This window comes from Oncorhynchus nerka, linkage group LG23, assembly GCF_034236695.1.
Source record: "Oncorhynchus nerka isolate Pitt River linkage group LG23, Oner_Uvic_2.0, whole genome shotgun sequence".
Classification (NCBI taxonomy): domain Eukaryota; kingdom Metazoa; phylum Chordata; class Actinopteri; order Salmoniformes; family Salmonidae; genus Oncorhynchus; species Oncorhynchus nerka.
In genome coordinates, this window is record NC_088418.1 from 6334824 (window position 1) to 6362509 (window position 27686).

The 27686-nt window shown below is 43.4% G+C and overlaps 2 protein-coding genes across 2 annotated transcripts in view; both read left to right on the forward strand.

Moving 5' to 3' along the window:
- LOC115122124 (zinc finger MIZ domain-containing protein 1-like) overlaps nt 1-9241 on the forward strand; it is a 142701-nt gene extending 133460 nt beyond the window's left edge. Inside the window, exons 19-20 of the mRNA XM_065008450.1 lie at nt 4444-4689; nt 6770-9241. Of these exons, the coding sequence (XP_064864522.1) occupies nt 4444-4689; nt 6770-6877 (354 nt within the window). The 3' untranslated portion in view covers nt 6878-9241. The remainder of the gene's footprint in view (nt 1-4443; nt 4690-6769) is intronic.
- Nucleotides 9242-15302: 6061 nt separating this feature from the next.
- LOC115122125 (peptidyl-prolyl cis-trans isomerase A-like) lies at nt 15303-18515 on the forward strand. The gene is made up of 6 exons (XM_065007802.1): nt 15303-15560; nt 15894-15924; nt 16042-16130; nt 16258-16354; nt 17096-17171; nt 17702-18515. The coding sequence occupies exons 1-6, from the start codon at nt 15399-15401 to the stop codon at nt 17835-17837; spliced, it is 591 nt and encodes a 196-aa protein (XP_064863874.1). The 5' UTR covers nt 15303-15398; the 3' UTR covers nt 17838-18515.
- Nucleotides 18516-27686: the final 9171 nt, after the last annotated feature.

Consider the following 27686-nt stretch of genomic DNA (forward strand, 5'->3'; position numbering starts at 1 on the left):
GGAACGCCAAGTCTAGGTCTAAGAGGCTTCTTAACAGCTTCTACCCCCAAGCCATAAGACTCCTAAACAGCTAATCAAAGGGCTACCCAGACCCCTCTTTTACGCTGCTGCTACTCTCTGTTTATTGTCTATTTATAGTCACTTTAACTTTACCTACATGTACATATTACCTCAATTACCTCGACTAACCAGTGCCCCCGCACATTGACTCTGTACCGGTACCCTCTGTATATAGCCTCCACATTGACTCTGTACCATAACACCCTGTATATAGTCTCCACATTGACTCTGTACTGGTACCCCCTGTATATAGCCTCTACATTGACTCTGTACCGGTACCCCCTGTATATAGCCTCCACATTGACTCTGTACCGTAACACCCTGTATATAGTCTCCACATTGACTCTGTACCATAACACCCTGTATATAGTCTCCACATTGACTCTGTACTGGTACCCCCTGTATATAGCCTCCACATTGACTCTGTACCGTAACACCCTGTATATAGCCTCCACATTGACTCTGTACCGGTACCCCCTGTATATAGCCTCCTCATTGACTCTGTACCGTAAAACCCTGTATATAGCTTCCACATTGACTCTGTACCGTAACACCCTGTATATAGCCTCCACATTGACTCTGTACCGTAACACCCTGTATATAGCCTCCACATTGACTCTGTACCGTAACACCCTGTATATAGCCTCCACATTGACTCTGTACCGTAATACCCTGTATATAGCCTCCACATTGACTCTGTACTTTAACACCCTGTATATAGCCTCCACATTGACTCTGTACCGTAACACCCTGTATATAGCCTCCACATTGACTCTGTACCGTAACACCCTGTATATAGCCTCCACATTGACTCTGTACCGTAACACCCTGTATATAGCCTCCACATTGACTCTGTACCGTAACACCCTGTATATAGCCTCCACATTGACTCTGTACCGTAACACCCTGTATATAGCCTCCACATTGACTCTGTACCGTAATACCCTGTATATAGCCTCCACATTGACTCTGTACCGTAACACCCTGTATATAGCCTCCACATTGACTCTGTACCGTAACACCCTGTATATAGCCTCCACATTGACTCTGTACCGTAAAACCCTGTATATAGCCTCCACATTGACTCTGTACCGTAACACCCTGTATATAGCCTCCACATTGTCTCTGTACCGTAACACCCTGTATATAGCCTCCACATTGACTCTGTACCGTAATACCCTGTATATAGCCTCCACATTGACTCTGTACCGTAATACCCTGTATATAGCCTCCACATTGACTCTGTACCGTAATACCCTGTCTATTGCCTCCACATTGACTCTGTACCGTAATACCCTGTATATAGCCTCCACATTGACTCTGTACCGTAATACCCTGTATATAGCCTCCACATTGACTCTGTACCGTAACACCCTGTATATAGCCTCTACATTGACTCTGTACCGTAACACCCTGTATATAGCCTCCACATTGACTCTGTACCGTAACACCCTGTATATAGCCTCCACATTGACTCTGTACCGTAATACCCTGTATATAGCCTCCACATTGACTCTGTACCGTAACACCCTGTATATAGCCTCCACATTGACTCTGTACCGTAACACCCTGTATATAGCCTCCACATTGACTCTGTACCGTAACACCCTGTATATAGCCTCCACATTGACTCTGTACCGTAACACCCTGTATATAGCCTCCACATTGACTCTGTACCGTAACACCCTGTATATAGCCTCCACATTGACTCTGTACCGTAACACCCTGTATATAGCCTCCACATTGACTCTGTACCGTAATACCCTGTATATAGCCTCCACATTGACTCTGTACCGTAATACCCTGTATATAGCCTCCACATTGACTCTGTACCGTAACACCCTGTATATAGCCTCCACATTGACTCTGTACCGTAACACCCTGTATATAGCCTCCACATTGACTCTGTACCGTAACACCCTGTATATAGCCTCCACATTGACTCTGTACCGTAACACCCTGTATATAGCTCCACATTGACTCTGTACCGTAACACCCTGTATATAGCCTCCACATTGACTCTGTACCGTAACACCCTGTATATAGCCTCCACATTGACTCTGTACCGTAATACCCTGTATATAGCCTCCACATTGACTCTGTACCGTAACACCCTGTATATAGCCTCCACATTGACTCTGTACCGTAATACCCTGTATATAGCCTCCACATTGACTCTGTACCGTAATACCCTGTATATAGCCTCCACATTGACTCTGTACCGTAACACCCTGTATATAGCCTCCACATTGACTCTGTACCGTAACACCCTGTATATAGCCTCCACATTGACTCTGTACCGTAACACCCTGTATATAGCCTCCACATTGACTCTGTACCGTAATACCCTGTATATATCCTCCACATTGACTCTGTACCGTAATACCCTGTATATAGCCTCCACATTGACTCTGTACCGTAACACCCTGTATATAGCCTCCACATTGACTCTGTACCGTAATACCCTGTATATAGCCTCCACATTGACTCTGTACCGTAACACCCTGTATATAGCCTCCACATTGACTCTGTACCGTAATACCCTGTATATAGCCTCCACATTGACTCTGTACCGTAAACCCTGTATATAGCCTCCACATTGACTCTGTACCGTAATACCCTGTATAGCCTCCACATTGACTCTGTACCGTAATACCCTGTATATAGCCTCCACATTGACTCTGTACCGTAATACCCTGTATATAGCCTCCACATTGACTCTGTACCGTAATACCCTGTATATAGCCTCCACATTGACTCTGTACCGTAATACCCTGTATATAGCCTCCACATTGACTCTGTACCGTAATACCCTGTATATAGCCTCCCACATTGACTCTGTACCGTAACACCCTGTATATAGCCTCCACATTGACTCTGTACCGTAACACCCTGTATATAGCCTCCACATTGACTCTGTACCGTAACACCCTGTATATAGCCTCCACATTGACTCTGTACCGTAACACCCTGTATATAGCCTCCACATTGACTCTGTACCGTAATACCCTGTATATAGCCTCCACATTGACTCTGTACCGTAACACCCTGTATATAGCCTCCACATTGACTCTGTACCGTAATACCCTGTATAAAGCCTCCACATTGACTCTGTACCGTAACACCCTGTATATAGCCTCCACATTGTCTCTGTACCGTAACACCCTGTATATAGCCTCCACATTGACTCTGTACCGTAACACCCTGTATATAGCCTCCACATTGACTCTGTACCGTAATACCCTGTATATAGCCTCCACATTGACTCTGTACCGTAATACCCTGTATATAGCCTCCACATTGACTCTGTACCGTAACACCCTGTATATAGCCTCCACATTGACTCTGTACCGTAATACCCTGTATATAGTCTCCACATTGACTCTGTACCGTAACACCCTGTATATAGCCTCCACATTGACTCTGTACCGTAATACCCTGTATATAGCCTCCACATTGACTCTGTACCGTAATACCCTGTATATAGCCTCCACATTGACTCTGTACCGTAATACCCTGTATATAGCCTCCACATTGACTCTGTACCGTAACACCCTGTATATAGCCTCCACATTGACTCTGTACCGTAATACCCTGTATATAGCCTCCACATTGACTCTGTACCGTAATACCCTGTATATAGCCTCGCTATTGTTATTTTACTGCTGCTATTTTTTATTTTCTACTTATCTATTTTTTTACTTAACACTTATTTTTATATTTTTGTTCGTTAAGGGCTTGTAACTAAGCTTTTCACTAAGGTTTACACCTGTTGTATTCGGCGCATGTGACAAATACAATTTGATTTGATTTAAACATTGGCAAACTGTATCCCACTACAGGTTATATGCAACTGCAGTAAGCTTTAACACTGCAGACATAGAAGTGATTATTATCTTCAACCCTGTTCTAATTTACATGACCCAACGTACAGAACTCAACTCACACTATCATATCAATGATTCTCTCTCTCTCTCTCTCTCTCTCTGTCTCTCTCTCTCTCTCTCTCTCTCTATCTCTCCTTGTCTCTCTCGCTCGCTCTCTCTGTCTCTCTCTCTCCTTTTCTCTCTCACCCTCTCTCTCTCTCCTATTCTCTCTCTCTCTCTCTCTCTCTCTCTCTCTCTCTCTCTCTCTCTCTCTCTCCTTGTCTCTCTCCTTGTCTCTCTCGCTCGCTCTCTCTCGCTCTCTCTCGCTCTCTCTCTGTCTCTCTCCTTTCTCTCTCTCCCTCTCTCTCTCCCTCTCTCTCCTATTCTCTCTCTCTCTCCTTCTCTCTCTCTCTCTATTCTCTCTCTCTCTCTCTCTCTCTCTGTCTCTCTCTCTCTCTCTCTCTCTCTCTGTCTCTCTCTCTCGCTCTCTACTCTCTCTTTCTTCTTCCCTTCTCAGATACCTCATCCTGCCATCACTGACCAGTCCCACAACTTGTTACAGCATAGCTTACACGCCCAATCGCACCCCGGCAGCCAATCGGGACAGCCATTGCATCACAGTGGACCTCCTCAGCCGTCACGACAACAGGCTCCGCCCCCACAGCAACAACAGCCCGGCCCTAACAATCACCCTCTGCAGCACGGTGACCCCTTAGAGGGACTGGGTGGAGGGCTCCCAGATATGCCCGAACCTTCCTTGGATGTAAGTTAGACACACATGTCCCAAATGGCAACCTATTCCCTATATAGTGCACTACTTATTTAGAAAATAGGGTGCTATTTGAGACGTATATATTAGTGATGGGTTATGGGTTAACCGTGGGTTATCCCACGGTGTCTGCGGTTATATCCAAGTGGTGGGTGGGTTTAGCGTCATGAAATATTTTGTGGCTGAAGGTTGAGTAAATGTAATTTATTTTGCGCGATTTATATCTACAGGCTACATATTATTTTTTGTCTTTCATTGTTTTTATCTGCTGTTATTAAATAAAGCCTAAGCTTTAGGGCCCAACGCCTCGATCACACCGACAGCGTCGTGGCACCAAACAGGGTCATCTAGGTGTGTGAGCAACAACAGTTCAACATTCACCTTCTGCTACCATTTCTGTCAAACCGTCTACAGCACACAGTTTGATGCTTACGTTGGATAAATCCTACCTACGCACCACACAGAAGCAACTGCCTCAGCAACGCTGCGAGGCAAACGCAGCGTTTCACTGGAAACGAATGTACTTCTGGTGTACCAAACTGAAATGACCCCGTCTGTGTGGTCGAATCGTAACTGTATGCGCGCTAAAAAAGTTACCCTTCGGATCCACTGGGGTAAAAAGGACTGTGTCAGAGTTTAATTCACTAATGTTATGAGAAGGGAGAGCCAGAACAGTAGTCTAATGTTATGATAAGAGAGGGCCAGAACAGTAGTCTAATGTTATGAGAAGGGAGGGCCAGAACAGTAGGCTAATGTTAAGAGAAGAGAGGGCCAGAACAGTAGTCTAATGTTATGAGAAGGGAGGGCCAGAACAGTAGTCTAATGTTATGAGAAGGGAGGGCCAGAACAGTAGTCTAATGTTATGAGAAGGGAGGGCCAGAACAGTAGTCTAATGTTATGAGAAGAGAGGGCCAGAACAGTAGTCTAATGTTATGAGAAGAGAGGGCCAGAACAGTAGGCTAATGTTAAGAGAAGAGAGGGCCAGAACAGTAGTCTAATGTTATGAGAAGAGAGGGCCAGAACAGTAGGCTAATGTTATGAGAAGAGAGGGCCAGAACAGTAGTCTAATGTTATGAGAAGAGAGGGCCAGAACAGTAGTCTAATGTTATGAGAAGAGAGGGCCAGAACAGTAGTCTAATGTTTTGGTAAGATGGCCAGAACAGTAGTCTAATGTTAGGAGAAGGGAGGGCTAGAACTAGTGCTGTCTTAGGCGTCTCACAGTACGGATATTGCAATTTATTGCCCTGGCCACATCTGCAGTCCTCATGCCTCCTTGCAGCATGCTTAAGGCACATTCACGCAGATGAGCAGGGACCCTGGGCATCTTTCTTTTGGTGTTTTTCAGAGTCAGTAGAAAGGCCTCTTTAGTGTCCTACGTTTTCATAACTGTGACCTTAATTGCCTACCGTCTATAAGCTGTTTGTGTCTTAACGACCGTTCCACAGGTGCATGTTCATTAATTGTTAATGGTTCATTCATTGCTGGTGGGTGTGGGTATTCCGGGTGGATGTGGGTATTGCTGGTGGGTGTGGGTATTGCTGGTGGGTGTGGGTATTGCGGGTGGGTGTGGGTATTGCTGGTGGGTGTGGGTATTCTTTAAGGAATACCTAGGATAGGATAAAGTAATCCCTCTCACCCCCCTTAAAAGATTTAGATGCACTACTGTTCCACTGGATGTCATAAGGTGAATGCACCAATTTGTAAGTCGCTCTGGATAAGAGCGTCTGCTAAATGACTTAAATGTTAAATGTATTGCTGGTGGGTGTGGGTATTGCTGGTGGGTGTGGGTATTGCGGGTGGGTGTGGGTAAACAAACAGCTGACCAATGCATCACTAGAATACATGTTTTCTGTGTTGTTGTTTAAAAAGAAATGTACATTGTTTATTTGGGATTTCAAAGTGGACTATTACAGATCCTAAATTTGTGATGAGATACGTTGGAATGGAATGTACAGATATCATTTTTTTTGTGTGACGCTTTTTCATTCACCGTTTCCATGTCAACGTTAGATCGACCTTCTCGTGCAGATCTTTACTAAAGAGCGTGTTCTCTCCCTCTTTCTCTTCTCTGTAGCTCCTTCCAGAGCTGGCTAACCCAGATGACTTGTTGTCTTACCTGGATCCTCCAGACCTCCCGAGCAGTAGCAACGATGACCTTCTCTCGCTCTTCGAAAACAACTGACTCTGATTCTAGATCAGTTCATTTTAAAAAATGTATAAAAAAAAACACTTATAGGACTGCCTGGAGTTGGACCTATAACATCTGACCTGAGACCCGCTCCAGTACTTGACAAACACAAAGATGCACTCCCTTTCTCCTTTTCCTCTTGTACAGTTTGCATTGATTCTCCAGCAGACTGACTGACTGACAGACTGACTGATTGGCTGAACAATGTTTTAAAACTCAAAAAGACATAGCAGGACAGGGTAGGGCAGTGAGTGATGTCTGCCTCCCTGCAGCGCCCCCATGTGACCATCGATGATACCAGCTATCTGATATTCAGTTCATTTTATATGCCACCAGTGTCTGTGTGCACATTTAGGAAAGTGTTGATGCGTTTTTTTAAATTCATATTTTGTTTCATTTTAAAGAAAAAAAAGAGGAATTAATTAAATATATAAGGGGGAAAAAACATATTGGAAAAACAAAATGTCCTGCACTATCTGGCCAGTGTGTGTAATGTCCACGTTATTGTTTCACCTTATAAGACTCAGTGTCTCAGCTTCCCGTTGTCACAGTTACTGTTCCCGGGACTGGTTACTATGTATCACTGTCTGTCTGTCTGTCTGTCTGTCTGTCTGTCTGTCTGTCTGTCTGTCTGTCTGTCTGTCTGTCTGTCTGTCTGTCTGCACGTCATGTGAAAGCACAAGATATAACAACACATACATCTCAAAGGGAACAAAACACATTTAAAGTGACAGTTTTGTCTAACACTAGTACCAAAACATTTAAAGTGACAGCTTTGTCTAACACTAGTACCAAAACATTTACGAGAAATGTGCGATTTTTGGGGGAATGTTCAACAGCTCCCACTTTAGTTTCAACAACAACGAAAAAAGAAAACAAACGTTTTGGTTCAAGTTTTTTTTGTTTTTGTTTTCTTTTGGGAAGTGGAGAGGAAGGAATCTTCCCTTCTTCTTTTGGGAAGTGGAGAGGAAGGAATCTTCCCTTCTTCTTTTGGGAAGTGGAGAGGAAGAATCTTCCCTTCTTCTTTTGAAATAAAGAGCGATGGAGGAAACCAAGTGGAGGGAGAAGGCGGAGCCGCGGGGGGATTGGAAATTGGCAATCATCCTCTTCTAGGAGAGAGAGTCGACCCTACAACATAGACATTTATAATCTCCGATCAGAGAAATACATCTTGTTTCTTTATTATCCTGGACAGAGTAGAGTCACCAATTGATTGATTAATTGATAGTCATCAATGGTAAAGGAAAGCAGACGTGGGAGAATGATGTTTGTTACCAGGGTTTGGGTCAATTTGAATTAAAGGCAGTCAATTCAGGAAGTTAACAAAAATTCCAATTTAATCATTAATTCCAATTAAATAATTAAAACAGGGCATATATTTTCAATTACTCTCAATTAGCTGAAAAAGCTATTTACCTATGTCAACATATCACTTCCAGAATTGATTGACTTCAAATTGAATTGTTCCCAACCCTGTGGGTTACTATTTGAGTTTCCTGTCAGGCCGATATCAAGCCAGTTAGAGCTCCTATCTTATCCGTCTTTCTTCTGTGCATGCGCCCCCTGGTGTTGCTCCTCTCATCATTCTCTCTTCTCTTCATGCACCGTCTGGTGTTGCTCCTCTTCCCATTTTACAGAGCTGCGTCTCTAGCTCTCCCTTTTGAATTCTGTTATTAGTAATAATTTTAAAAAGTGCCAGGTGCCAGGCCCTTGTCTGGGGGTGTTCTCCCAGTAGTAAAGATAGTGTGTGACTGAAATAGCACGCTGTTCCCTGTATAGTGCACTACTTTTGAGGGTACTAAGGTACCATTGCTGACAAATGTATGGTGTGCTTTTTAAAGTTGCTGTTACCACCGCTTTCTGTCTTTCTGTGTGTCTTTTATTCAACAGTAATATTGGAAGGGATAGTGCTGTTATCACAGCACACTGATATTATAGGTTGAAATTGGCTTCTTTTTTTGTTGTTTCTACTAGCTTTTTGTTGCTGGAAATTGTGACTTCATCAAACATTGTGAAAATGCTTATCATAACCAAAGAGGGATTGGGAAGTGTGCTTGCGTGTGTGTGGTGTGTGTGTGTGCGCGTATGTGTGCGTGCGTGCTTGCGTGTGTGTGTGTGTGTGTGTGTGTGTGCGCGCGTGTGTGGTGTGTGTGTGTATGTGCTGGTAGTTATCCTTCATTTCAAAGATATGGAGGAAAACTAGCAGGGATCATCCGTCAGTCACCACTGTTGTAACGAACGCAGTACTGGAGCTGAAAGTCACGTTTGTTTTCAAGTTCACTTCATGACAAGAGTGTTGTTGAGTATGCAAATGTATTATTTTTAAAGAAAAGCTATTGTAAATATAATTTGTGAATATTTTTGTATCATCTTGATAATTCTTTGTCCTTTTACGTTAATTAGTCAAAGTCCAACGGATCTCATCCTCCCGAAACAAACCTAACACTGACTAGGGTTGGGTCTCAAATTGCGCCCTATTCCCTATATAGTAGTGTTGCCATGATGCCAGTATTGCGATTCTACGACACCGGATTTTCCTTGGTAAATAACACGAAATATTGTGTTAACAGCTTCAAAATAAGACTGTCATTATTAGGACTGTTTTCGTCAAAGACATCGAGTCTCCTTCATGTTTTGTTTCCTTTGCTTCCTTACTTCCTAGTATCGCGACACGTCTGGTATCGCGACACGTCTAGTATCATGACACGTCTGGTATCGCGACACGTCTAGTATCATGACACGTCTGGTATCGCGACACGTCTAGTATCATGACACGTCTAGTATCATGACACGTCTAGTATCATGACACGTCTGGTATCGCGACACGTCTAGTATCATGACACGTCTGGTATCGCGACACGTCTAGTATCATGACACGTCTAATATCATGACACGTCTAGTATCGCGACACATCTGTTATCATGACACGTCTGGTATCGCGACACATCTGTTATCATGACACGTCTAGTAACGCGACACGTCTGGTATTGCGACACGTCTGTTATCATGACACGTCTAGTAACGCGACACGTCTGGTATTGCGACACGTCTAGTATCATTACACGTCTGTTATCATGACACGTCTGGTATCGCGACACGTCTAGTATCGCGGCACGTCTAGTATCATGACACGTCTGGTATCGCGACACGTCTAGTATCGCGGCACGTCTACTATCATGACACGTCTGTTATCATGACACGTCTGGTATCGCGACACGTCTAGTATCGCGACACGTCTAGTAACGCGACACGTCTGGTATTGCGACACGTCTAGTATCATGACAAAACGACTATATACTGTAAAACTGCTATACACTTGACCAGGGCCCATAGGGAAACTCATAGAGCTCTGGGTCAAAAGAAATGATCGACATCTTCTGTCTCCTCTCATAGGTGAACCTAATCCCCTCCAAATGTCTCATTGTCAGCTACATACTGCAGATATCTCTCACTCTCTCTGTGGTGGTCAGTCCAGTTTAACAGATATCTCTCTCTCTCTCTGTGGTGGTCTGTCCACTTTAACAGATATCTCTCTCTGTGGTGGTCTGTCCACTTTAACAGATATCTCTCTGTGGTGGTCTGTCCACTTTTAACAGATATCTTCTGTCTCTCTGGTGGTCCGTCCAGTTTAACCTAATCCCCTCCAAATGTCACATTAATAGATATCTCATACTCTCTGTGCAGGTATCCACTCTAATAGATATCTCTCTCTGTGGTGGTCCGTCCAGTTTAACAGATATCTCTCTCTCTCTCTGTGGTGGTCCGTCCACTTTAACAGATATCTCTCTCTGTGGTGGTCTGTCCACTTTAACAGATATCTCTCTGTGGTGGTCTGTCCACTTTTAACAGATATCTCTCTCTCTGTGGTGGTCCGTCCAGTTTAATAGATATCTCTCTCTCTGTGGTGGTCCGTCCACTCTAATAGATATCTCTCTCTCTCTCTGTGGTGGTCCGTCCACTTTAACAGATATCTCTCTCTCTGTGGTGGTCCGTCCAGTTTAATAGATATCTCTCTCTCTGTGGTGGTCCGTCCACTCTAATAGATATCTCTCTCTTTGTGGTGGTCCGTCCAGTTTAATAGATATCTCTCTCTTGTGGTGGTCCGTCCACTCTAACAGATATCTCTCTCTTTGTGGTGGTCCGTCCACTCTAACAGATATCTCTCTCTCTCTCTGTGTGATCTGTCAAAACGAACCCCAGTGGACCCATTTTAGAATCCACTGTGTTCCTAGACAGCAACTGTCCTGTAGCTTCTCTTTCTGTCGTAAGGCTATGTCCCAAATACGCTCCGTTTTGGGACGTAGATTCTCTCTGTCTCCCACCTTCTTCGTCCCTGGTGTCATTCATAACAGACTAGTCAGGCCTTCTTTTTTATTTTTTATTAGATACAAATTTAAATCAAATGTATCAAGTGTGATGAAGCAATATTCACAGATCTTCTTTTGTGCTCAAATGTTGTAGAGTAAAATGTGTGTATTTTTCGAGAACTAACATTTTTAAGTTAAGAATGGACAATAATGATTCACAAAAAACTGTGGTAGCTATCCACTATCCGCTATCAGAGAACTATGTGAATATCAGAATTGTTGCTAATTATTGTCAATATACAAGTGGTATTTTAAAGATACCACAGCCTTATGTTAAAGAAATGTTTGATATTGTTTTTATTTTTGTTATTGAAAATGTTTGTTTTTTTAAAGCTTAAAGACCTTTTACATTTTGTTTCCCATTTTAAATGCTTTTTTTTTTTTTTTTTTTGAAGGGGGGGTAAATTATTTTGTACTGTTTTTATTTTATTTTAAATGTAAAGTTAGACATATAATTTAATTTAACTGTAGCAATGTACTGATTTAAACATCCTGGTTATTGTAAACCTAACATTTTAAACTTCATTTATTGCTCTAGAAATAGTTACAGTGCAAGAGATATTTCGATAGAATAGCTGACATTAATGTGTAAAATCTGTCACTTAAATCATGAAATCAATTGATCAATCTTCTTGACAAAGGACTGCCAACATCAACTTTTCTTTAAAAAAAAATTGAAACCTAAACTTGATCGTTCCCACGGCGATCGTCCCCACGGCGATCGTTCCCACGGCGATCGTTCCCACGGCGATACCTAGCTCTGGTCCCGGGGTGTGTTTCCAGAGCTAGGAGATGCATAGCTATCATTTCACATTTTGCCATGTTTACATATGAACAGGTTTGTGTAGAGGGCAACCTAAATCTGTAACAATCATCCCGGAAGTATAGTGTTTCTGTGGAAAATACAGTTTCAAAAAGGAAAAACAAAAAACAAAAACTGAGAGGCGGCGCACCACCCGTTTAGGCTTTTAGGGAAGGATCTGCATGGGAGACTGCTAAAGTGGATATCTGTTGGCCCTAAGACACACCTGTACACAATGTAAATGAATAGAGACACTTTGTGAACAACAAATGTGTTCATTTTCCCTGCGAATGTGTATCATTTTTTAAAATTCAGAATATGAAGAAGCTTGCAACCTCTTCAGTTGGTAGAAGGCCTGACTTACGAGGAAAATGAAAAACGTGTTAGTTATGCTGGTCTGTATGAAAAATCTTTTCTTGGCATTTTTTTGGTGACCCTTCTCTGTAATTTGACCTCTTTTGTTACTTAAGGGGGACTGGGACAGCTATGTTTGACCTACATGTTAATAATTAGCTTCCGTGTACTAGTCTATCACCTGAGTATCTGAGGTGCTACAACTGTAAACAAAAGAAGAATAAAATATTGAGGAAAATACCAGGGGGAGGGGTGAATTGGGATGTCCAAACCCAAACAGATTGTATCCAAATCCATAGTTTGGGCATTTTTTTAAATGAAATCTAAATAGTACAAGCTAAGGTGAAAAGGTGGCCATTTTGTCTCTATGTTTGTACATTCATTTCATATTCTAAAAACTGGTCAGAAAAATAAAAGGAACTAATTGTGATTTTTAGTCTTGCAGAATTATTGTATGTAGTTAGATGATGTGACAAGCTAATATTTATCTAATAAATATGTATTCAGATGATATCTGTATGCCATTGTTTTTCTTGTCGTCAATTATTTTTCTGAATTATAAACCAAGTTGAGGCCCGAGGGGCCCACCCTATACCATATACCTGAGTCGTCAGGAGGACCCCGGACGTGAGTAGGTACATGTAACTGCCAAAACGACAACATAAAGTATTATGTTAGCATTGACATGCTAGCCAAAATAATGACCTGCCCGGCATTTCTATATGTCACACTAAGCATTACCTCAGGAACCTTAAACATTACCTCGGGAACCTTAAGCATTACCTCAGGAACATTAAACATTACCTCAGGAACCTTAAGCATTACCTCAGGAACCTTAATCATTACCTCAGGAACATTAAACATTACCTCGGGAACATTAAGCATTACCTCAGGAACCTTAGGCATTACCTCGGGAACATTAAGCATTACCTCAGGAACATTACGCATTACCTCGGGAACCTTAAGCGTTACCTCGGGAACCTTAAGCATTACCTCAGGAACCTTAAGCATTACCTCAGGAACATTACGCATTACCTCGGGAACCTTAAGCGTTACCTCGGGAACCTTAAGCATTACCTCAGGAACCTTAACCATTACCTCAGGAACCTTAAGCATTCCCTCAGGAACCTTAAGCATTCCCTCAGGAACCTTAAGCATTACCTCGGGAACCTTAAGCATTACCTCGGGAACCTTAAGCATTACCTCAGGAACCTTAAGCATTACCTCAGGAACCTTAAGCATTACCTCGGGAACCTTAAGCATTACCTCAGGAACCTTAAGCATTACCTCAGGAACCACTCCTGTGTGGAAGCACCTGCTTTCAATATACTTTGTTTCCCTCATTTACTCCACGTGTTTCCTTTATTTTGGCAGTTACCTGGATGTCTATTTGATTTTAAAATATATATATTCAGTGGGGCAAAAAAGTACGTAGTCAGCCACCAATTGTGCAAGTTCTCCCACTTAAAAAGATGAGAGAGGCCTGTAATTTCCATCATAGGTACACTTCAACTATGACAGATAAAATGAGAGAAAAAAAATCCAGAAAATCACATTGTAGAATTTTTAATGAATTTATTTGCAAATTATGGTGGAAAATAAGTATTTGGTCAATAACAAAAGTTTATCTCAATACTTTGTTATATATCCTGTTGGCAATGACAGAGGTCAAATGTTTTCTGTAAGTCTTCACAAGGTTTTCACACACTGTTGCTGATATTTTGGCCCATTCCTCCATGCAGATCTCCTCTAGAGCAGTGATGTTTTGGGGCTGTTGTTGGGCAACACGGACATTCAACTCCCTCCAAAGATTTTCTATGGGGTTGAGATCTGGAGACTGGCTAGGCCACTCCAGGACCTTGAAATGCTTCTTACGAAGCCACTCCTTCGTTGCCCGGGCGGTGTGTTTGGGATCATTGACTTCTACATAGATAAAGAAAATAGCTTTATGGATTATCTGCATTGATCTTGTATTTAAGCACTGACATTCCAAAACACACTTTTTATTATTCATCCTTTATTTAAACTAGGCAAGTTAGTTAAGAACAAACTATTATTTACAATGACGGCCTACACCTGTCAAACCTGGACAACGCTGGGCCAATTGTGTGCTGCCGTCATTTTATACAGCCTGGAGTCAAACCAGGGTCTGTAGTGATGCCTCTAGCACTGAGATGCAGTGTCTTAGACCACTGTGCCACTTCATTGGCTCACAAACACATAACGTACACAGACATTAATACTGACTCTACACAAACGCACACACTCGCATTCAATCATCATATACGCTGCTGCTACTCCGTTTATCATATATCCTGATGCCTAGTCACCTTAGCCCTATACATATCTAGCCCTCCAGTGTCCCTGCACATTGTAAATATGGTATTGGCACTGATCCTGGAACTGACCCTGTATATACACTATACTGTATATACAGATGTATGTGGACTCCCCTTTATTTTTTTCCACTCAAGACCGTTTTGCGTGGCTGATTGGGCAGCATGACGAGTCAAGTGTTGACAGCTGGCATTTTAGCTAAACCTAATCCTTTTCCTAACCTTAATTAACCTCATTCACCTAACCTGCTACGTTAGTTCTCTTTAACCTGCTGTGTAAACATTAAGCTGACCCGCAATGCACTTAGCTATGCCCGGTCTAACCAATAATGGAGCTCTGATGTTACTCCCCGTCCCTGTTGATCCACCCACTTGTTTCGCAACGTCCACTTTCAGACACACTCCAGGTACGCAGGAACCTATCTATACTTGCAGCACAACCCTGATTGCCAGAGAACACAAATGCGCAGCACAGCGAAATGCTGATTCCTAGATAGCAATAATGCGCAGCACAACGCAACGCTGATTCCTTTAAACACCACCCTGTCCTTGATATTCTTGTGAACTTCCTCTTTGACGTCGGCTGTGTGTGTCAGCGCCTTGCGTGATAGTTCACTCCATCTCAAGTGCATTTTGTGTTAACACGTTGCGTTGAAATGCTACTTAAAGCTTTATCGAGTCAAATAAAGCTCATTTCAGGATGTTCGTTGGCGTTCACCGCCGCCCGGATGTATTCTGCTGGCCCGGCAGCCACTAACCCAGTTGTCTACTTTGACATTGCTGCAGACAACCAGTCCCTCGGGAGAGTAACCTTCGAGGTGAGTTCAGTTATCTTGACCAGGAACTTGATCCGAGAGTTGCGTAGTTATACAAATGTTCTCTCTGATTGTTTAGGGCTCGGCTTTATGAGATAACGGGTAGCCTGTCCATTGGTATCATGAGGTGCACTAGGACACGGAGTAGGTTCAAGCATGACAACATGCTGCAACTTGTCACCAACGTGAAGAACACTCAGTCAGAGTTAAAACACAATGAAATAACATGCCAACTCTGCAACCTTACTCTAGGTCTATTTTATTAACACTGCATGCAACGGACTATATCACAACGGACTAGACTATATCGTAACCAATGCTATTTTTATTTCGCAGCTGAATGCTGATGTGGTACCAAAAACAGCAGGTATAGGGGTGGGGGTGGGGGGATTCAACATTCAATAATGTGACATCATACTTTGTATCCATAGACTAGGTCCTGTTGTGATGGGTAAACAACTTTTGTTTTGTTTTTGCTCCTCAGAGAACTTCAGAGTCCTGTGCACAGGAGAAAAGGGTTTTGGCTACAAAGGGTCTGTCTTCCACAGAGTCATTCCTCAGTTCATGTGCCAGGTAGGTTGGCCTAATGACTGTTAAGGGTTATGTCATTTCGTGGGGGTAAAGCATGACGTCTGTCTCTGTGTCTTTCACAGGCCTGTCCTCGACCCCTCTAAATGTGTCTCTTATTCATCTCCTACAGGGAGGAGACTTTACTAATCACAATGGAACTGGAGGAAAATCGATCTATGGAACCAAATTCGAAGATGAGAACTTCAAGCTGAAGCACACAGGACCTGGTAATTATTAATTCCCCTTTGGTAAATAGTGTGCGTAAAAAATGTTTGATGTTATGTCCCCTCTCAACCCTTAGGTGGCAGCATTGCACTGCCCATATTTCAATGAGAGTTTAACAGCATAATGAACCCAATGTGGTCTAGCAGGATGATGAATTATTCTGGGTTAACACGGCCATAAGGAATCAATTGACCAAATATTGCTTTTCTTTGTTGATGATAGGTAATTAAGCAGTGCTTCTTATTGATGTTTTAGTTCAGGGCTGTTCAATCCTGATCCTAGTGGGCCACTTCTGGTTTTCATTCTCTCCTTCTAATCAGGGACTGACTCAGACACCAGGGGTGTGTTATTAACTACCAGGTAGAAGCATAAACCAGAACCCGGAATTCAACAGCCCTGTTTTAGATTATCTTAATATTGTCATAGTAACTCTCCTTACCCAAATGCGACTTGGCTTTTTTTAAATCAATTTTACCTTTTATTTAACCAGGCAAGTCAGTTAAGAACAAATTCTTATTTTCAATGACTGCCTAGGAACAGCGGATTAACTGCCTGTTCAGGGGCAGAACGACAGATTTGACCTTGTCAGCTCGGGGGTTTGAACTTGCAACCTTCCGGTTACTAGTCCAACGCTCTAACCACTAGGCTACCCTGCAGCTTGACTTCAGCTGTGCAGTATCTCAGCTAACAGGCGTCACTTAGTTAAAATAACGTAATGTGCTGCTGTTTCTTTGTCCATTTAGGCATTTTGTCAATGGCCAACGCTGGGCCCAACACCAATGGCTCTCAGTTCTTCATCTGCACCGACAAGACAGAGTGGTACGTACAGACAGACCTTTTGAGACAGAGTGGTACGTACAGACAGACCTTACTAGGGCAAACCATGGCCCATAGTAGAGCTGGGACGATAAACTGAAAACATTTGACTGATATCTGATATAATTATCCTATACTAAAGAAATGTATGTATGCTAATTTGGACAATTGATAACTACAATGTTCAAAGTAGTAGAAATTCATAGCAAAGTAACTGAGGTGCACGTTGATGTATCGTCTTATTTATCACTGTGTTAAATCAGCCAATTTATCGTGCTGCGGATTTCCCTCCATATTGCCCAGCTCATAGTCATCAAGAGTCTCAGAGTAGAAGGGCTGATTTAGGATCAGTTCTGCCTTTTAGATCATAAACAACAGATATTATATGGACTGGAGGGGTCTGATCCTAGATCAGCCTGCAACACTGAGACTCTTCATGAGGACAGTACTTACCCATACCGTAATGACTCTTTTTCCCAGTGATAATAAACATATTTTTTTTTCCCCCCTTCACTTTTCTTCTCCTCTCTCAGGTTGGATGGCAAACATGTTGTGTTTGGCAGCGTGACCGAGGGACTGGATGTGATCAGGAAAGTGGAGTCGTTCGGATCCCGTTCTGGGCGTACCTCCACGAGGATCACCATCGCAGACTGTGGAGAGCTTAAGTAGCTTTGGACCGGCCAAATGGCACCTTATTCCCTCTATAGTGCACTACTTTTGACCAGAGTCCTATGGACCCCTATTCCCTATGTAGTGCATACCTTTTGACCAGAGCCTTAATAGTGCACGATAGAGGGAACTGGTATGGAGTAGGTGTGATGGTTTCTGAACCCCCTGCTACTGTGATTTTCAATGTGAAATAATCTACAGTGGATCTACTGTTTACGATACAGACTGGAACATGGGCTGTGTTTACACAGACAGCTCAATTTTATTGGTAAAAGATCTGAGCTCATTGATCAACATAGCAATTATTAGCAAAAGATCAGAATAGGATTGTGTCTTTAAACACATCAATTGTGTCTGTATGGCATGTTGACAAGTGTTTTTGTTTTTCTTTCTTCAGGGATATTACGTCAAACACTGTTTTTATTGGGGAAAGGGAAAGTTAGACTTATTCTGTGGTTGATCTTTTCGGTAAAGTTTTCAACCATCCACTTACTGGGCCAGTGCTAAGCTAACTCATTCAATGTGAATGTATCTGATAAACTAGTTGATACCTGTGCGTACACCTCGGTTAACCAGTTTGTCTGTAAAAGGGAAAAAAAAAGACAATGATTCTGGAAAGCCTAAAATGTTCTGTAACAGGGACTGGCAGTGACATCTGGAATAAATGTCAGATGGGTTTTTGGTGTTTGTGTGTTTTCTTTGCCTTCATACTTTTCTTGCTCCAGCACATTTTCACAAGTAAGTTCTGGCAGTGTGGTGCCAGGACAACTACCTCTACCTCAATGTGAGCAAGACAAAGGAGCTGATCATGGACTACAGGAAAAAGAGGGCCGAACAGGCCCCCCCCACTAACATCGATGGGGCTGTAGTGGAGCGGGTTGAGTTTCAAGTGTGTTTGTGGCCACATGACCAACGAACTATAATTTTCCAAACATAGCAAGACGATTGTGAAGAGGGCACGACAAAACCTATTCCCCCTCAGGAGACCGAAAATATTTGGCATGGGTCCTCAGATCATCAAATGTTCTACAGCTGCACCATCGAGAGCTTCCTGACCTGTTGTATCACCGCCTGGTACGGCAAATGCTTGACATCTGACCATAAGGCGCTACAGAGGGTAGTGCGTACGGCCCAGTACATCACTGGAGCCAAGCTTCCTGCCATCCAGAACCTCTATATCAGGCGGTGTCAGAGGAAGGCCCAGAAAAATTGTAAGAGACTCCAGCCACCCTAGTCATAGACCGTTTTTTTTCTGCTACCGACCAGCAAGCGGTACCAGAGCGCCAAGCCTACGTAGGACCAAAAGGCTCCTTGACAGCTTTGACCCCAAACCATAAGACTGCTGGACAATCAAATGGCCACCGGACAATTTGCAGTTCAAGAAGAGTTAAGGGCTTGCATTTCACGGTAAGACTTGTTGTATTCATGACGACGTTTGATTTGTAATTCAGAACTGACGTGCCACAAGTAAGATTGGGACATTCTAGAACGGTACACCACATCAAAGTTAAGATCATTGATATTTAATGAGTAGGGAAGCCTTATGAACATTAACATGAGACTTTTTCTATTCATTCACAAAGCAATCAGTCGAAGACCATGATCAATGTTATTGTAAAGAAGAATGTTTTCATTTCTTCTCGTTGAGGAACATGAGCCTGACTCACCGATGATCTTATGTCCCGTGTGACCCGAACCAGGGACCCTCTGAACACATTGCCAATAGTTACCCATGAAGCATCGAGCAAGAAAAACAACTACTTCCCAGGTCTCAGTGCGAGTGACGTCCCTGATTGGAACACTACTAGCGTGCACAGCTGACTAGCTAGCCAGTTACAGTGGGGAAAACACAACAACTACTTCCCAGGTCTCAGTGCGAGTGACGTCCCTGATTGGAACACTACTAGCGTAACACAGCTGACTAGCTAGCCAGTTACAGTGGGGAAAACACAACTACTTCCCAGGTCTCAGTGCGAGTGACGTCGCTGGTTGAAACACTACTAGCGTAACACAGCTGACTAGCTAGCCAGTTACAGTGGGGAAAGAAAAACAACTACTTCCCAGGTCTCAGTGCGAGTGACGTCCCTGGTTGAAACACTACTAGCGTAACACAGCTGACTAGCTAGCCAGTTACAGTGGGGAAAACACAACAACTACTTCCCAGGTCTCAGTGCGAGTGACGTCCCTGATTGGAACACTACTAGCGTAACACAGCTGACTAGCTAGCCAGTTACAGTGGGGAAAACACAACAACTACTTCAAGTATTTTCCACCATCATTTGCTAATAAATTCATTAAAAATCCTACAATGTGATTTTCTGGATTTTTTTGTCTGTCATATTTTGTTTGTCATAGTTGAAATGTACCTATGATGAAAATTACAGGCCTCTCTCATCTTTTTAAGTGGGAGAACTTGCACAATTGGTTGCTGACTAAATACTTTTTTGCCCCACTGTATAACAGAAACAACCAGTTTGTTTTGGGCTGGTTCTGATTTAATTTTTAATTATTTTAATGAAAACTTCATTGGCAAAGTGGGAAAACTTAGGCAGGAAATGGCAACAACGAACAGTGAGCCATCTTATTCATGCATTAAAAAAAAAAAAACGAATGATGAATGAAAAGCATTGCAAGTTTGAATTTTGTAAAGTTAGTGTGGGAGAGGTGGAACAATTATTGTTATCGATCAATAATGACAAACCTCCTGGCATTGACAACTTAGATGGAAAGCTACTGAGGATGGTAGCTGACTCTATAGCCACCCCACTTTCAGCATGCTTATAGAGAAGGGCGCTCAACATGTACTGCACTGACACAAATGACTGATGATTGGTTGAAAGAAATTGATAATAATAACATTGTGGGAGATGTACTGTTAGATTTCCGTGCAGCCTTTGATATTATTGACCATAACCTGCTGTTAAAAAATCTTGTGTGTTATGGCTTTTCAACCTCTGCCATAACGTGGATTCAGAGCTATCAATCTAATAGTGCTCAAAGGGTTTTCTTTAATGGAAGCATCTCTAATGTCAAACATGTAAAGTGTGGTGTACAACAGGGCAGCTCTCTAGGCCCTCTACTCTTTTCTATTTTTACCAATGACCTGCCACTGGCGTTAAACAAAGACTGTGTGTCCATGTTTGCTGATGATTCAACCATATACGCATCATCAACCACAGCTAATGAAGTCACTTAACAAAGAGTTGCAGTCTGATTTGGAATGGGTGGCCAGTAATAAACTGGTCCTGAACATCTCTAAAACTAAGAGCATTGTATTTGGTACAAATCATTCCTTAAGTTCTAGACCTCAGCTGAATCTGGTAGAATGGTGTGGCTACTGAAAAAGTTGAGGAGACTAAATTACTTGGCGTTGCCTTAGATTGTAAACATATACATGTAGATTCAATGGTTGTAAAGATGGGAAGAGGTCTGTCCGTAATAAAGAGATGCTCTGCTTTTTTGACACCACACTCCACAAAGCAAGTTTTAGTTTTGTCTAATCTTGATTATTTCCAGTGTTGTGGACCTGTGCTGCAAGGAAAGACCTAGTTAAGCTGCAGCTGGCCCAGAACAGAGCGGCACGTTTTGCTCTTCATTGTAATCAGAGAGCTGATATAAATACTATGCGTGCCAATCTCTTGGCTAAGAGTTGAGGAGAGACTGACTACATCACTTCTTCTTTTTATAAGAAACAATGTGTTGAAAATTCCAAATTGTTTGCAGTCTACTGACACACACACTTACACCACCATACATTCCACCAGGGGTCTTTTCACAGTCCCCAAATCCTGAACAAATTCAAGATAAACGTACAGTATTATATAGAGCCCTAATTGCATGGAACTTCCTTCCATCTCATATTGCTCAAATAAACAGTGAACCTGGTTTGAAAATACAGATAAAGCAACACCTGTCACGCCCTGACCTTAGTTATCTTTGTTGTCTTTATTATTTTGGTTTGGTCAGGGTGTGACAAGGGGTGGTTTGTTGTGTTTTGTCCTGTCTAGGGTTTTTGTATGTTTATGTGTTCATTGTCTGTGTCTGCACTTATCATATACAGTGGGGCAAAAAAGTATTTAGTCAGCCACCAATTGTGCAAGTTCTCCCACTTAAAAAGATGAGGCATGTATTTTCATCATAGGTACACACTTCAACTATGACAGACAAAATGAGAAAAAAAATCCAGAAAATCACATTGTAGGATTTTTAATGAATTTATTTGCAAATTATGGTGGAAAATAAGTATTTGGTCACCTACAAACAAGCAAGATTTCTGGCTCTCACAGACCTGTAACTTCTTCTTTAAGAGGCTCCTCTGTCCTCCACTCGTTACCTGTATTAATGGCACCTGTTTGAACTTGTTATCAGTGGTCTCTGCCTCATTACTGTCACGCCCTGACCTTAGTTATCTTTGTTTTCTTTATTATTTTGGTTTGGTCAGGGTGTGACAAGGGGTGGTTTGTTGTGTTTTTGTCCTGTCTAGGGTTTTTGTATGTCTATGTGTTAGTTGTCTGTGTCTGCACTTATCATATATAGCTTCACGTTGGTTTAGTTGTTTTGTAAGTTTGTTTAAGTGTTCTTCGTTTCATTAAATAAGAAGATGTATTCATGTCCCGCTGCGCCTTGGTCTCATCCATAACAACGAACGTGGCAACACCTCACGGCACAACACCTCGCCTCTATTGGACCTAGATAGTTTGTGTGTATGTATTGATATGTAGGCTACGTGTGCCTTTAAAAAAAATGTATGTAGTTCTGCCCTTGAACTGTTCTTGTCTGTTGATGTTCTGTATTCTGTGTGGAACCCCAGGAAGAGTAGCTACTGCTTTTGCAACAGCTAATGGGGATCCTGATAAAATACCAAATATGATCACTTATCTCTAGTTAAACTTCCTTCCAATCCAAACATTCAGGAAGTAATGCATGCACATGTAACCTATCCTATAACTGTAGGTACATTCAGGAAGTAAAGTATACACATGTAGCCTATCCTATAACTAGGTACATTCAGGAAGTAAAGTATAACCTATCCTATAACTGTAGGTACATTCAGGAAGTAAAGTATACACATGTAACCTATCCTATAACTGTAGGTACATTCAGGAAGTAAAGTACATTTAACATTTACATTTAAGTCATTTAGCAGACGCTCTTATCCAGAGCGACTTACAAATTGGTGCATTCACCTTATGACCTCCAGTAAACAGTAGTCCTAAATCTTTTCAGGGGAGGGGGTGAGAGGATTACATTCTAGGTATTCAAAGTATACACACGTAACCTATTCTATAACTGTAGGTACATTCAGGAAGTAAAGTATACACATGTAACCTATCCTATACCTGTAGGTACATTCAGGAAGTAAAGTATACACATGTAACCTATCCTATAACTAGGTACATTCAGGAAGTAAAGTATACACATGTAACCTATCCTATAACTGTAGGTACATTCAGGAAGTAAAGTATACACACGTAACCTATCCTATAACTGTAGGTACATTCAGGAAGTAAAGTATACACACGTAACCTATCCTATAACTGTAGGTACATTCAGGAAGTAAAGTATACACATGTAACCTATCCTATAACTGTAGGTACATTCAGGAAGTAAAGTATACACATGTAACCTATCCTATAACTAGGTACATTCAGGAAGTAAAGTATACACATGTAACCTATCCTATAACTGTAGGTACATTCAGGAAGTAAAGTATACACATGTAACCTATCCTATAACTAGGTACATTCAGGAAGTAAAGTATACACATGTAACCTATCCTATAACTGTAGGTACATTCAGGAAGTAAAGTATACACACGTAACCTATCCTATAACTGTAGGTACATTCAGGAAGTAAAGTATACACATGTAACCTATCCTATAACTGTAGGTACATTCAGGAAGTAAAGTATACACATGTAACCTATCCTATAACTGTAGGTACATTCAGGAAGTAAAGTATACACATGTAACCTATCCTATAACTAGGTACATTCAGGAAGTAAAGTATACACATTTAACATTTAAGTCATTTAGCAGACGCTCTTATCCAGAGCGACTTACAAATTGGTGCATTCACCTTATGACATCCAGTGGAACAGTAGTGCATCTAAATCTTTTAAGGGGGTGAGAGGGATTACTTTATCCTATCCTAGGTATTCCTTAAAGAGGTGGGGTTTCAGGTGTCTCCGGAAGGTGGTGATTGACTCCGCTGTCCTGGCGTCGTGAGGGAGTTTGTTCCACCATTGGGGGGCCAGAGCAGCGAACAGTTTTGACTGGGCTGAGCGGGAACTGTACTTCCTCAGTGGTAGGGAGGCGAGCAGGCCAGAGGTGGATGAACGCAGTGCCCTTGTTTGGGTGTAGGGCCTGATCAGAGCCTGGAGGTACTGAGGTGCCGTTCCCCTCACAGCTCCGTAGGCAAGCACCATGGTCTTGTAGCGGATGCGAGCTTCAACTGGAAGCCAGTGGAGAGAGCGGAGGAGCGGGGTGACGTGAGAGAACTTGGGAAGGTTGAACACCAGACGGGCTGCGGCGTTCTGGATGAGTTGTAGGGGTTTAATGGCACAGGCAGGGAGCCCAGCCAACAGCGAGTTGCAGTAATCCAGACGGGAGATGACAAGTGCCTGGATTAGGACCTGCGCCGCTTCCTGTGTGAGGCAGGGTCGTACTCTGCGGATGTTGTAGAGCATGAACCTACAGGAACGGGCCACCGCCTTGATGTTAGTTGAGAACGACAGGGTGTTGTCCAGGATCACGCCAAGGTTCTTAGCGCTCTGGGAGGAGGACACAATGGAGTTGTCAACCGTGATGGCGAGATCATGGAACGGGCAGTCCTTTCCCGGGAGGAAGAGCAGCTCCGTCTTGCCGAGGTTCAGCTTGAGGTGTGATCCGTCATCCACACTGATATGTCTGCCAGACATGCAGAGATGCGATTCGCCACCTGGTCATCAGAAGGGGGAAAGGAGAAGATTAATTGTGTGTCGTCTGCATAGCAATGATAGGAGAGACCATGTGAGGTTATGACAGAGCCAAGTGACTTGGTGTATAGCGAGAATAGGAGAGGGCCTAGAACAGAGCCCTGGGGGACACCAGTGGTGAGAGCACGTGGTGTGGAGACGGATTCTCGCCACGCCACCTGGTAGGAGCGACCTGTCAGGTAGGACGCAATCCAAGCGTGGGCCGCGCCGGAGATGCCCAACTCGGAGAGGGTGGAGAGGAGGATCTGATGGTTCACAGTATCGAAGGCAGCCGATAGGTCTAGAAGGATGAGAGCAGAGGAGAGAGAGTTAGCTTTAGCAGTGCGGAGCGCCTCCGTGATACAGAGAAGAGCAGTCTCAGTTGAATGACTAGTCTTGAAACCTGACTGATTTGGATCAAGAAGGTCATTCTGAGAGAGATAGCGGGAGAGCTGGCCAAGGACGGCACGTTCAAGAGTTTTGGAGAGAAAAGAAAGAAGGGATACTGGTCTGTAGTTGTTGACATCGGAGGGATCGAGTGTAGGTTTTTTCAGAAGGGGTGCAAATCTCGCTCTCTTGAAGACGGAAGGGACGTAGCCAGCGGTCAGGGATGAGTTGATGAGCGAGGTGAGGTAAGGGAGAAGGTCTCCGGAAATGGTCTGGAGAAGAGAGGAGGGGATATGGTCAAGCGGGCAGGTTGTTGGGCGGCCGGCCGTCACAAGACGCAAGATTTCATCTGGAGAGAGAGGGGAGAAAGAGGTCAGAGCACAGGGTAGGGCAGTGTGAGCAGAACCAGCAGTGTCGTTTGACTTAGCAAACGAGGATCGGATGTCGTCGACCTTCTTTTCAAAATGGTTGACGAAGTCATCTGCAGAGAGGGAGGAGGGGGAGGGGGAGGAGGATTCAGGAGGGAGGAGAAGGTTGCAAAGAGCTTCCTAGGGTTAGAGGCAGATGCTTGGAATTTAGAGTGGTAGAAAGTGGCTTTAGCAGCAGAGAGAGAAGAGGAAAATGTAGAGAGGAGGGAGTGAAAGGATGTCAGGTCCGCAGGGAGGCGAGTTTTCCTCCATTTCCGCTCGGCTGCCCGGAGCCCTGTTCTGTGAGCTCGCAATGAGTCGTTGAGCCACGGAGCGGGAGGGGAGGACCGAGCCGGCCTGGAGGATAGGGGACATAGAGAGTCAAAGGATGCAGAAAGGGAGGAGAGGAGGGTTGAGGAGGCAAAATCAGGAGATAGGTTGGAGAAGGTTTGAGCAGAGGAAGAGATGATAGGATGGAAGAGGAGAGAGTAGCGGGGAGAGAGAGCGAAGGTTGGGACGGCGCGATACCATCCGAGTAGGGGCAGTGTGGGAAGTGTTGGATGAGAGCGAGAGGGAAAAGGATACAAGGTAGTGGTCGGAGACTTGGAGGGGAGTTGCAATGAGGTTAGTGGAAGAACAGCATCTAGTAAAGATGAGGTCGATCGTATTTCCTGCCTTGTGAGTAGGGGGGAAGGTGAGAGGGTGAGGTCAAAAGAGGAGAGGAGTGGAAAGAAGGAGGCAGAGAGGAATGAGTCAAAGGTAGAAGTGGGGAGGTTAAAGTCGCCCAGAACTGTGAGAGGTGAGCCGTCCTCAGGAAAGGAGCTTATCAAGGCATCAAGCTCATTGATGAACTCTCCGAGGGAACCTGGAGGGCGATAAATGATAAGGATGTTAAGCTTGAAAGGGCTGGTAACTGTGACAGCATGGTATTCAAAGGAGGCGATAGACAGATGGGTAAGGGGAGAAAGAGAGAATGACCACTTGGGAGAGATGAGGATCCCGGTGCCACCACCCCGCTGACCAGAAGCTCTCGGGGTGTGCGAGAACACGTGGGCAGACGAAGAGAGAGCAGTAGGAGTAGCAGTGTTGTCTGTGGTGATCCATGTTTCCGTCAGTGCCAAGAAGTCGAGGACTGGAGGGAGGCATAGGCTGAGATGAACTCTGCCTTGTTGGCCGCAGATCGGCAGTTCCAGAGGCTACCGGAGACCTGGAACTCCACGTGGGTCGTGCGCGCTGGGACCACCAGATTAGGGTGGCCGCGGCCACGCGGTGTGGAGCGTTTGTATGGTCTGTGCAGAGAGGAGAGAACAGGGATAGACAGACACATAGTTGACAGGCTACACAAGAGGCTACGCTAATGCAAAGGAGATTGGAATGACAAGTGGACTACACGTCTCGAGTGTTCAGAAAGTTAAGCTTACGTAGCAAGAATCTTATTGACTAAAATGATTAAAATGATACAGTACTGCTGAAGTAGGCTAGCTGGCAGAGGCTGCGTTGATGACTATGTAGGCTAGCTGGCATTGGCTGCGTTGTTGACACTACACTAATCAAGTCGTTCCGTTGAGTGTAATAGTTTCTACTGTGCTGCTATTCGGGGCTAGCTGGCTAGCTAGCAGTGTTGATTACGTTACGTTGCGTTAAAAGAACGACAATAGCTGGCTAGCTAACCTAGGAAATCGCTCTAGACTACACAATTATCTTTGATACAAAGACGGCTATGTAGCTAGCTATGTAGCTAGCTACGATCAAACAAATCAAGCCGTTGTACTGTAATGAAATGAAATGAAAAATGTGATACTACCTGTGGAGCGAAGCGAAATGCGACCGGATTGTTGAGTGCAGAAGTTCTGTTCGGTAGACGTTGGCTAGCTGTTGGCTAGCTAGCAGAGTCTCCTACGTTAAGGACGACAAATAGCTGGCTAGCTAACCTCGGTAAATTAAGATAATCACTCTAAAACTACACACTCTAAACTACACAATTATCTTGGATACGAAGACAGCAAAGGCAACTATGTAGCTAGCTAACACTACACTAATCAAGTCGTTCAGTTGAGTGTAATAGTTGTGCTGCTAATCGGTAGACGGTGGACTAGCTAA

Bases quoted from the DNA above. Each gene is read 5' to 3' on its own strand.
- LOC115122125 (XM_065007802.1), top strand. From the start codon at position 15,399: ATGCTACTTAAAGCTTTATCGAGTCAAATAAAGCTCATTTCAGGATGT. The intron at 15,925-16,041 runs GTATAGGGGTGG...TTTGCTCCTCAG, and splicing joins TGTGGTACCAAAAACAGCAG to AGAACTTCAGAGTCCTGTGC. The intron at 16,355-17,095 runs GTAATTATTAAT...TTGTCCATTTAG, and splicing joins GCTGAAGCACACAGGACCTG to GCATTTTGTCAATGGCCAAC.